The sequence below is a fragment of the Lichenostomus cassidix genome, chromosome 8 (assembly GCF_008360975.1).
Source record: "Lichenostomus cassidix isolate B80296 chromosome 8, HeHo_3.0, whole genome shotgun sequence".
NCBI lineage: Eukaryota > Metazoa > Chordata > Aves > Passeriformes > Meliphagidae > Lichenostomus > Lichenostomus cassidix.
Window position 1 is genome coordinate 29,946,206 of NC_139489.1, and position 12,800 is coordinate 29,959,005.

The window sequence follows — 12,800 nt, forward strand, 5'->3', positions numbered from 1 at the left end:
TTGGGTCTGAAACAGCTTTTAGTGATTCTGATTACAGATTACAGGGGTAGGTGCAGTGCACCTGCCATCTGAGGAATACTGAGAGGTTCAAGCTCATAGCACGGCAAATTCTGCAGTTATATACAATATTTCTAAGTTCCCTTAATGTTATAAATGACAACTCCATGCCTACCCTAAGAAATGCCAGAGGAAAGCTATAATTTAAATGTTGTTTGTGAAACACTGGTCAGTAAAGCCCGTTGCCATGTTTCTTTCATGGAAAATGCTAAAATACACTGACATTTTTTAATAAACACCAAGCGTAACAAAAAGAAGGGATAATTGATATTACCACTAACACAGCCAGACAGATTTCATATGGCATCACAACTTTTGACTACCAATAGAATACTTGTCCTGTGAAAAATCACACTATTTTTTTCCTCCTTCCAGAAATGTAATTTAAATTAATTGTGGAGCTCATCATCACTTTCTGTTCAGTCAGTAGAAACAAAGAAGGTCCTGTATGGGACAGCAGGCAACAGTGCTAAACTCAAAATGGATTTAAGGATGCCACAAGTAATAATTCTGTTGCATAATAGTAGCATGAATGCATATTACATAACCCAAAATGCTTTTATTCATCCTAATTGTATTGTTGGCTCTCCTTTCACACTGTAAAGCTTGCTCAAACAGTACACAGAAATTAAATTTATACCAAGTCAGGAAATCAGTTTGAACTGCCACTGCATCCAGTGTAAACAACAAGGCAAGAGTGATAGATTATTAATAGTATGAATAGCTGGAAATTAAACCTGTAGGTGCGGAGAGATGAAATGCTTTTTGAGAGGGGAGAAAATACTTAGCAAGGCTGATTCATATTTTAAAGTTAACTGAACCAGGAACACAGTATTTTTGTGGAGCAATAAATACCCAAGAAATGCTGTTACATGTCTTGTAATAATTTCTCTGAGCAATCTCTAAAGCCAAGTTTTTCTAAGCTTTTATAAAAGAAATAGGTTAGCAGTCAGTAACCACTTTTATGACCACAGCATGAAAACATACCTAAACTGCATTATAAACTTCATTTCTATGGCTGTGCTTTTTGCCACTCTTTGTTTTGAACTAAGAGGCCGCTTCAGGGTGGGGTCTCAGTAGTAAAAGAAGTAACAGTAAGCAAATATTTCCTAATACTAAGTGTTACCAGACTGAATATTTATTTATGTGCTGAAAGAGTCCAAAAATATTAACTCAATCATTAGTCCAGGCCAAACTGCCTTTTCACTACATAATCTAGACATCACAAGGGATGGAGTACAGAATCTCCTCGGGTTCTTCTCCTGCACACCACCCCCCTACAGCCAGCGAGTGACTGTGTTTGGCTGCACATGTCTGAAGTGACGGCAACGTCCTTGTCCCAGTTTTACAGGTATTTTCTCTACGAGAAATTCTGCATTTCACTGGACAAACAGAAGCCTGTGACAGCTAAACACACTGCAGACCTACACAAACTACTGCATTCCCCCTAACTACAGCACCAGCCATGAACCCTCCTCTTCTGCCCTGGCACAAACAGCATGAGCTGGCCCCAAACCTGCCCAGATATTTGTGCTTTGTTTTAAGAATACTGTGTTGCACTTGGACTGAAATCCTTAGGCAATGGACACAAATCAAAACACATAATTATGTGGAAGTATTGAGTCAGAATGCAAAATACGTATAGCTTACAAGTAAGGGGGGGGGAAGAGAAAAAATACCAGATAAATCAGAAGTTGTCTACATTTGCTGTCTGTTGTTTTGATTTTTCTTCTTTTTTGAGGGAGTTGTTGTTTAATTACCCATCAGGAGTTAATAGAATACCTCTGCTCTTCCCTGTCCTGTTCTGACTTTCCGACCACCTGATGTTTTCTTGAACAAAGTGCCTGTTTTGCAGGAAGAATGCAAGCCTCGTGCTTTAAGTAAGTGTGCAAGAGTTCATTAACATTTTCTCTGCTCCAGGGAGCCAGGAGCCCGGAGCACAGCCAGAATCAAACTGAAGCACTCCACAGGAGGAATGCAAAGGCCTTGGATCTGCCTTCCAAGTGAAACACGTTGCTGTTACTAATGGGACATTTCCAACAGCAGCACAAGGGCTGCCATCTCCAAACTAAAGACACCAGACCTGCCCTAAAGGTTTTCTGCTCTAAGAAATACAAAATGCACCATAGGTACAGCCAGAGATTACTACAAACCAAGCAAACAAAAGCAGAGGCATATCTTTATAACAATTTTCTTGCTGTATTTGCATGGAATATTTAAACCAGGCTCCAAATGCACCTCGGGAGCATTTAGTTAATTAATTTCTTTTGCACTGAAGACAACAGCTGATCCACATAGGTATACTGACCTGTTTGCATCCCAACATCAACACATCTCTGGAATGTTATGAACCTCATCTGACAGGAATACTTTAAACAACTGAAGGGCATTCTACACTTGATTTGAGTCAAAACAGAAACTCAATTTATTCAATAGATGCAAGCTTGTGTGGGGCATAAACTATATTTAGAAGGGAATAAGCCCCTAGATAGCTCCAACGTGATGGTCTGTTTCTGCTGTAGGGCTTACAGATACTCACAGGGAGACACTAGGATCTGGCAGTCTAATGAGATCTACCACAAGTCTCCAGTTTGAAGCACAAGGCCTATGAACACATCTCAAAGCATTCAGTCATTCCTTATTGTTCAATCATTCTGAGATCTTTCAATAGAAAATGCCCCATTGTAATAAAAACATGTTGTTTTACTTGCACAAAGAGCCCATGGACTGCCCAGAAAGGAAGAAAACAGCTACTGACTGGAAGAAAGGTTGAGTCTCCACAGGGAGAAAGGCAACTGTACAAAGCAGCTGAGGGGGTGGGAGGGGAAAAGAAAATAATCCTTTGAACTGCTTTCAGACCAAAAAAGGTAGGACAAATATAAGAGAAAAACAGACTAAATAATAGACTATAATAACAGGATTACGCCACAAAAGGATTTGAAATACCTACACCTCATTAGTGCCATCATGGCCCAGCAGCAGCACCAGTCACAGCCATGTGCTGGACATCCACAGAGGTGACACAGAGGAACAGGTCAGAACTCCATCAGAGCAAAAGGTTAGTGAATGCTGCCATGGAAAGTGGCACAAAGCTTCACACGCGAGCTGGGGGCTGCCAAAATCTCGTTTTGATAGCCAAAGCTGCTGAAGGAGAGCTACACCTCTGATGGTCAACAGATGGCCCAACAACTAAACAGAGATAAATGTGAGAGACCAGGAAAAAGGTCTGCTGAAAGTCCTACCCTCAGAGGTCCCACAGTGGCACATAGATCAGAGAAAAGACCTGAAGGGTTCAAGTGGGCAGAACGGTACATCTTTCAGTACAACACTTGGAAGGGACAACATAAAGCAAACAATTCTCCAAAGTATAAAGAAAGGGCACCAAAGCAATTCAAAGGAGATTGTTCCTCCACTGCATAAAGGTCGGAGGAGCCCACATGTAGAGTACCCTGCTATGCTCAAGCTGACTCATTTTTAAAGCAGCTATTGTGAAGCTGAAAGGGGTAAAGCAAAGGGCAACCCATACAATTCCTACATTTGCAGAGTCTAAAACGGCACACATGCAACCTTTTTGGTTTACACACAGAAAAAGAGCAAGATCTGAGCACCCGGAGTTCTCCTTGACCAGGAGGAGGTTGCAGGGCTGCTGGAAAACCAGCTCACACCAAACTCCTGTACCATGTGACAATATGGTCCTGACACCTTCTGGGCATTAAAGTCCTCATGATTCTTTTGGTAAGCGCCTATGTTCAATCTTATTCTGCCTCATTAAATATTTGCTGCAAACAAATTGAAAACAGAACTTTATAAACAGCCACACACACAATAATTATCATTTTAAACTAAACTAGAGGTTTTTCCGTCTTTGAAAATGGCCAGATGCTGTAGAGGAAGGTGAAGAAATAACACCCATAACATTCAGAATAACCAGTCTAAAGGAAAAGACTCTTCTCAGCTGCAGGACATATTTCTTGTATACCTAAATCACAAAAATTACTGTCTTGTGTTTTGAATCTCATGTATTTGTTCTCATTATTTATATAAATGTCCAGTCCTTTCTGAATCTTCCTGGACTCGGCTGGACTCGAGTACTTCTTCCAGCAGCAAGTCCCTTCAAGTTAATTACATGCAACGTAAAATAACTAATTTCTTCCCCCCACTGCTTTCAAAACCACCCTGGAGATAAAGTGTCCCTTCTCCACTCCCTGTTTTAAATGCTCTTCCTATATCCTCCTATTCATCGTCAGAATTGAGCCACAGTCCTGGGAGGATTTATTGTTAAACTTGCACATCAACCCCAGTTGCACCAGGACACAAATTTAACAGTCCTCACCTTTTCTGTGTCTCCAAATCCCTTTCTACCTGTGGATCCCCTTTCTAGATCTGTGGATCACCTTTGAGATGAGGAAACGAGCATGGGGAATGAGTGAGGAGTTACTGTCATCTCCCTAACAGTATTTTCTAAGCTTTACTTCACTCCCCTCTTCCCTGCTACAACTTAATATTTGAGCTTCCTTTAACAACTGCTGTTGCATGGGGGGAAAATGCTTCCACAGAACGCTAGACTCACACAAGTCCAGATCTTCTCCCCAGGTGGTTTTAATTAATTCACTTCCGGTCCTAAATTGTTTCCATGTGCTGCTGTGCCTAGTTTAGCAGCTGCTTCTTGCTGCCTGTGTCACATGTGAAGAAGATATACATGTGATAACACTATGAAACCACTAAATAAATATTACCATGCAGCTCTGACAGGTAATCCATCTCCCCTTGACTTTTTTAATGCTTCAAACCCTTCAGCAGCCTCAAAAGTCACATTGTCCCTGAAACACTTTCCCACCCTCCCTTTCCCACCTCCCCAGTGAAAGGGGAATCTCCCAAACCCAGGCCACAGCACTGAGGTTGAATTTTAATCCCTACCCAAATTTTGCTTTCATGCTGCATTACATTAGAACATCCAACACAATCAGTCTGAGAAAATCTGCTGACATGTTTTGAAAGTTATTTCGACGAAAGGTCCTGTAAGAATGCAAGACCATTATCACTTCACTTGGATATGTTTTTACTTTCCTTCCAGTCCCTAAATTGTCACTTATTGGTGGCAATTAGTGCCATCATGGCCCAGCAGCAGCACCAGTTACAGCCACGTGTGGGACATCCATGGAGGTGGCACAGAGGAACAGGTCAGAACTCCATCAGGCTGCAACCCGTCAGAGCAAAAGGTTAGTGAATGCAACCATGCAAAGTTGCTGAAGTGAACTACAGTATTCAGGCATTAGCATGAGTTCAGTTTGGTCAAAGGTAAGAGGATTTCCATAAACAGTAAATGGATTTCCATATCAAAAACATGCAATGCCTCACTCTGGTTTTAAAACTTTATATCTTAAAAAGAAAAAAAAGGAAAAAAATTAAAACAAAGCCCACATCCTTATATATCTCAATAAAATTCTCATTCCATAAGGCGTAAAAACTTAACATAGACTTTATAGTTGAGCTCTATGTGCGAGAGTGCCGCCCAGGAAGAATTACAAGTTACTTCTGAAGAGCTTGTATGGCCACTGAAAAGGAAAGCAGAGCTTTTTGGTGTGAATCAAGGGCAAGTACTTCTGAGAGAACGCAGGAGCAAACCATGGCACCTTCCCAGAGACAACATCAGCTTCCCAGAGCTGCTCAACCCTTCAGGAATGAGGTTCCAATTCCCTTTAGGAATAATATTTTACAATCTCTGATACTATCTCAATGTGGTATTAACACTAAGACATGACACACATTTTGCCTCTGCTTTACGAGACACTACACACTGACTACACGAAGACAAGCAAGAGCAGGACTCACACCATGTTAGCCTTTATTTTCCCCTGTCACACAAAATAACCCTGTTTTCTCCAAGGGGCTAAGCCATGATCTGACCACTTTGTGCTGCTTCTTCACACAGCTGCACCCCTTTTACAGTGCTGGCTAAAGGAAATTATGTATTTAAAAAACAGCAGTAGTAAAAGATCCAAATTCAAAGCGTGCATTTACACATATCTTTTTAATTAGCTTTAGCAAGATTAAATTTAAATCCAAGTGTAACATGCTTGCAATGCTTCAGCCTGTTCCTTAAGTGAAGACAACAAAACCCAAACCGTAAAACTAATGGTTTCGGCAGGGCTGTTCCCTGTACAGCATCTCAATCCAGTTTGTGTGCTGCGTCTCCCAGGCTTTCCAATGACACATAGCCACATTCCTTGCCAGCTCTTCCTTAACCCAACAAGTGACCTAGATCTAGCATTCAGAAAGTGCCAGTTCCTTTGCAGAGCAAGCAAATTTTTTGAGTTATTCCTTTGACTTACTACTCCTTAAAAAAGCAAGCAAGATAACATTCAATGATGTCAGCAGCAAGACAGTTATGGCACTGGAATTCAGGGAGAACCTGTAGCATCCAAGCTGCACAGTTTAAAAAGACAGTTATCCTGGCTCTCAGAAGAATTCCCAGGGGAAAGCAATTACAGCACAGGATGTCATTCTAATCCTGCATGTCACAGGTAAACTGAGAGTATGCCAAGGGCAAATTTTGTCCATGAGCAGGCTGTCTGGGAAATTTCTGAAGTGCAGATACACACAACCAGTGCAGCAACAGAATAATCTCCAGCGGCTTTGCTCAAGAGGCTCCCTTAACTCTTGTTATTCCACTTTATGTAAGGATCATTAGCAAGAGGTGCCTCTGCACAGCCCCAGGAAGGGAGGTTGCCCGTCTCTCCCTGGTTTCTCGTGGCCATGCTGGGGTATCGCAGCCCCAGCTCAGCCTTAGTAACACCACAGGATTAAAGCTCTGCTACCCTGTCACATTCTGACCATTCAGAATGGGAGGTTTTACACCCAACTGAGAGCACAACACTGCACTGCAAAGCCAGTCACCCTTCTAATTATGCATTTGGGATTTGGAACTGGGAAAGTAATGGACAGTAATCTTTCAGGCTTCCATTTGAAAACTTTTAATAGGCTCAACTTCCATTTTTGAGTGTCTGTTGCACACTCAACCTCTAGTAACCAGCTCATGACTGCATCCAAGAATGCTACTTAGGCTATCCCTGGAGCAGAGATCTGTGCCTAAACCAGGAAGTGAGGAAAAAATATTCCATGAGAAATCATTAATAAGGGCCATGATACCACGGTACTATTATGCCCACAACTGAGGGAAGAACAGGAACAAAAAGTTTATTCCAAACCAAAAGACAAGCTGAGTGAGATGCCAAAGCTTGCTTTTGGATAACTGTGTACCTGTCTATATGTAAAATAATTCAGTTCCCTCTGAATACATTACTTTGTGGGTTTTCAGCACCTGACAGGCATCTTCCCCCATGCAAAACCAATGTGAGCACACCCCATCCTTCTCCCTTCTCCAAAACAGTGTGTCAAAGATTCTAGAGTGGACAGTAGAGCGGCTCAGTTTCTGTAGGGAGCCTGTCAGCTCCTCGGCAGCTGCTTTTCTGCTTCTGCCAAACATACAGCCAGAACTACATCCTCGCCTTGGTCTGGGCAGTCAGGACAGGCTGAGGGAACCTGACTGAAGAGTCTGCTTCAGCCAAAAGGGACCAACACATACTCTAAATCAAGAGACAAAACAGCAAGCTGCAGCAAGGACAATGATCAGCCAAACCTGCCACTTCCACAGGAAGCTGCACTCAACCAGAACATCTGGGATCTTAAGGGTAAGATGAAAAAGAAATCTGGCTGGCTCCAGAGGGCACATGGGAGGGCAGGCACAGGCTCAGAGAATATGTGAGGTTTTGCTTGTTCCTAAATGTTGATGACTGAAGGCACCACTTAACTCTCAACCCATACTTAGAAGGTCTATGCTGGAAAGACAGAAATCCAGACTAAAGCTTCTTTTCTGATCAAGTCAGAGAGAAGGTAGTGTCCCAGGTCCCAGCTGGGATACAGATTAGTTAGCCACACGTTTTTTCAATGTTTTTCTGGCTGAACTCTCCAGCACAAGCTTCTTGCCAATGTATGTGACTGCAGAGGTCTTTAGAAGCCAAACTTTTGGTCACATGTAGTTTTCGGTGCAAAGCAATCACTCAACATTTATTTTTAAAACACCACAAAATTCCCAGAAAAAGTAATTATTAAATAATAGCAGTGTTAAGAAAACACTCAAATATTAAGTGACAGATTTGCTACTTTTCAGCTTTGCCCTCTCTCAGCATTTTAAGGTACTGAAAAGCACCCTTCTAACAGCAGTTAATTTTTAATTTTGGAAGAACATGTTCTGCTATACACCCAACATTATAATATTAAAGACACTTTAAGACAAGCTGTGTTTTGAATCCATCTCTGCCTGAACAAACCCAGAGGCGGAAGTTCAGCTGTGGCTAAAAAGAGAAAGCTAGTAAAAACAAAGTCTCTAAAATCTCCTCTAGATGCGTAATCCTTGGCTAGTGAATCCAGGCAGCCTGGCTATAAGGGAGCAGAGTATTTATCTGTTATTTGATATTTAAGACTCAAAAGAAGAGGAGTCCATGTCATCCACCAGTAAAGCAAGAAATTGATGATGAGGATGGGCAATCATTTCAGGTGTGGAGATGCAGCACTGAGGCCTGGGGAACTCTCATTCCTGGCTGCATTTCCTGTCCCATTACATACTCCAGAGATCTCCTGACTTGTAGGTCTCTTCCTCACTCCTTCCCAGATGAAGGATTCTGACAGGAAAGACATTTGCAGGTATTCAGGAGCCCGTTCTGTCTGAGTGGCTCATTCCTCACCACTCACTCCACTCCCAGGGCTGGACAGCGGTGGCCATCCCTCCCTAACTCCTGGAACGGTGAGATAAAGCACTCCAGCTGCTTAACAGGGGGCTCGACAATAGTCACTTCACAGCATTTTAAAACCTTGTTTGCTTGTTTTAGTAATCTTGTCCACCTGCCCACGCTACACCCATGCCTCTATTCTTTCTGCACCACTCTTCCCCCTACTCCAGTTCTCCCATCTCTCCACTTACTTCTCCACCGCTGCTTTTTCCTTTCTCTTTCAACTGTCTACTTCTCAGTTTACTGTTTCCCATAGATCACTGGCTGGAGTTCACCTCTCCACGCCATTCACACTGTCAGCATATTGCTCCTGGCCACAGAAATTCAGGTATTTAGCAGCTGATATACTTTTACAGCCACTGCTTGGCTGTTCTTACCTGCTTCTGCCTACGGTATGACTCAGCTCATCTCTGTTTCATTACACGCTGTCAGTTCAAGGTCAAAACCCCCACGAAAACATTTGTCTCTTACCCCTTGATGCCTTGTCTTCACGGACAATAGCACCATCCTGTCTGACAGCCAGCCTCCCTATGGGCTGCCTTCAAATCCTCAGAGAGAACCTGAATCCCATTTTTCAAGCTTTTTCAGTGCAATAGTTCTAAAAACACAACATTCTCCTTCTAACCACATCACTCAAATTCCTTGCTGCGCTCCTAAACCTTCCCTTCCAGTTACCAACATGCTTTTTTCTCTAGCCTGACATAATGCCATTCAAACTTATGCTGATTGCCCACCCCAAATTCTTCTCATCCCCTCTTCTGAGCCTGCCATCCATCTGTACAAATATCTACTTCTCCATCCTTTTCTCTCACAAAGAAGACAGGACATGTATCTCAGCTTCCATGGCTTGCTCCTCCCTTTAAGGATCCGATGGACACCAAACCCCACTTTGTTTTCAAAACAAATGCATTCATGCTTTCTCTGGTTGAACCCATTGCTTTTGGGAAGGATTCTCTCTCAATTACCAGAAGGTACACTTGACTTTTGAAGCTTTGATACCAGTCATCAGCTGAGGCGTGTGTGTACAGACACTCCTCTTTAAATATCACATCTGCACATTCTTTTTAGTCAAAATAGTGCTTTTGTGCAGCATCTCTCACAACACTGATCTCCTACTAGGGTTTTTAATATTCCCTAATACCCTAGTGCTTAAAGTCTTAAGCTTCACTAAATATTTAGTAACTAAGTATTTGGCGACAAATCAGTGGCTATCATTGGCATCCTTTGATTTCTAATATTAATTTTAAAGCTAAGAAATTCAGTGATTATCCAAAAGCTTCACACCTCTGAAAGTTATGGAATTGCTGATGCCTGCCTAAGTCACAGCCTGTTTGTTTTCTACTTTTGTTAGTTGTAGAAGTTTGAAACACAAGAAAAATGTTTCTGTATTTCAATAGGCAAGTGTTTATGGTGCTTAAGTTGGAAACTTAAACTTGGCCTTTAAACAATCCATTCACTCATAACAGGGCCAGCCATTCAGTGACCCTGGATGGGTTCTTAGGATGGAGAATTTTAAGGAAGGTGCATTAGACTTGACTTGCCCCAGCTAAACAGGAGAAGCTCAGTGCCTCAGAGAAGAGAAGGTCAGACTGCCAAGTGGACTTTGACAGTACACAAACTGACACTGAAAAATAATTTTTAAAAAAGTAAATCCAGGAATACATATGATCGACAAGAGAGTTACTGAGTTTGTTACTGTGAAAGCTCAATACTTGCTGATGTACAAATAGGTTGTTGACCTTGAGTCTTCAACCTAAGCCTGACTTGGACCACCATCAAAAAAATGAAGACTAACATTGCTAAATCCAGCACCTTGTTAATTTAGCGCTAATGAGTTTCAAAGCGTAGGGAAAAAGCATCATAAACCCTTATAAACTCCAGATTTAAAAAAAAGAAAGTCACCTCATGACAGTTCTAAAAGAGACAATTTGGCTTTTCAAAGCCAAACTGCTTTGAAATAAATGATTCATAAATGATGCTCTGGGTTAGAGGCTATTTATTGATTTCAGGACCACAAAAAAGCCACTAATAAAACAAGATCACAAGAAGAGCTTAAAATACTTTATGTTCTGAAGAGCTTAAGGGAAACAAACAGGCCATATGTTTCAAAATATTTTTAAATAATATGCATGAGTTGTTTGTTTTTTTTTTTTTGCTCATGGAAGAGACCAGCCTGGAAGCTGAAGTCATGGATTTATGCCTGGAACAGGTATGGATTTCTGAAACCTTGCCGCCTTCCCCCCAAACAGGCTTTGATTTGACCTGAAAAAATCAACACCAGCCACAGCAACCTGAGAGTCACTGTCCCGACCTTGCAGTCCCTGCTCCTCTTACTGGGATGGGCACCATCAGCTGTGGGGATAACCTCAGGAACACACACGCTCCCCTCCTTTGAGAACAGGACCAAGCCCTGGCAAACTCCTATTATAAGGAACAACACAGCCCGAGCAGGAAAAAAAAAATCTACTTTTCTAAGCTATGTTTATGTGACACAGACATGTTCAAAATGCTCTTCACATCTTACACAAAACCAACTAGGAAAATTGCAGGAACACAAATATACTTTAAATATATTTTAAATATTTCCCCTGGTAAAAACAGGAAGCAGAAATGGGAAATATGCCACTCAAAGAAAGCATATTTGAAATTATCTGCTCTGATTAGCACTCTACGTGCTTCTTGGAAACACGGGAAGGGGACACTCTAAGCACCATCTGTATGCAGGACAGAATTTGCTTATTTTTCCTGACTCTGGTTTCAGCACTGCTGTATTGTTTCACGTCACAAAAGCTTCACATGAGAATGGCTGGATATAAATCTCAGGGTAGTTTTAAAAGGCTTTAAAATACCAATATGGATACTACATCAAAACTTCTTGTATTATTGCCTTTGCTCGCAAAGAAAATATATAAACATGACAAAATACTGTGAAAGTTATAGGCACCTCCCGCAGATCTGGCCCCAGCTGCCACAGCTGCACTGATTCCTATGAAGTGAGGGCATTTTTTATCAGCTGGAGACTTGGCCTGACAAAGGTGGAGGCACTTGACAGCATGTAAAATCAAATGTGTGCATTAAGTCCACTTTACTTACCATTAAGGCTTTGAAAAACAGTACAGAGCTGTAATTCTTGCAGAAATGCAATTAACTTCTAATCTGGCTGAGAAAGCAATACAGAAATAAGATCCAAACCAATATTCCCTTAAATTCAGAGGAAGTTCTGCTGACTTGGAGAGACCTTCACCAGTCAAAATAACATGACTATTTGTTTGGGAAACCTGAGATAGGTTCCTGACAGTAGAAATGAGCCATAGCCCAGTCTGAAATAACTGTTAAATGTTCAGCTTCTCAGGCCATAAGCTAAGATCCTTACTTCTGCACCAAGAATCATCTGACACATGGACACAACTGGTCAAGTTGTTTTCACAGGTCAAGAAAAGAGAAGGAGTCAACACAAGGAAAGTGTTATTTCAGATGACCCAGGCAGATTAGTTTAGTGTTTGGTTTATTCTTTTTTGTTTAGTAATGAGAGCAGTCAGTGTTAAAAGTTAGTATTGTAACAATTCCAGTGGAATTCAGCTCCCTGGAGTAGGCTCCAAAGTCCATGAGCAGCCCTCCCCAATGCCCCCGTGCCAGCCTCACTTACCCCCAGCCACCTTGCTCCTTTGTTGGCAGCCTGCTGAATCTGCACTTTCTTAAGGGTGACGTTGTAGACAGCTCCATCTTCTACCTCTTCACCCCCATCCTGAAATGTGGTCTGCCAGGAAAAGGAGAAAGGAAAAACATAAGATGAAAAGGAACGTTTTCCCCCTTCTACTGACCACAATCTATCCCAGGTGCTCTGCTGTTCCACGAAGAGCAGAGGAGATGGGAAAGACAACAATCAAAGCAATCCGGGATACCCTTGGGTTGAGGGAACACTGGAGATATTCTTGGCAAGCTGTCCTTATCTGT

The 12,800-nt window shown here is 41.9% G+C and overlaps 1 protein-coding gene across 3 annotated transcripts in view; it reads right to left on the minus strand.

Annotated features, from left to right (window-relative positions):
- The window catches only part of RGL1 (ral guanine nucleotide dissociation stimulator like 1), a 56,329-nt gene that overhangs the window by 42,521 nt on the left and 1,008 nt on the right, over nt 1-12,800 (minus strand). For all 3 annotated transcript variants that reach the window (XM_085068705.1, XM_085068704.1, XM_085068706.1), the window contains exon 2: nt 12,493-12,603. In XM_085068705.1, the coding sequence (XP_084924831.1) occupies nt 12,493-12,603 (111 nt within the window). The remainder of the gene's footprint in view (nt 1-12,492; nt 12,604-12,800) is intronic.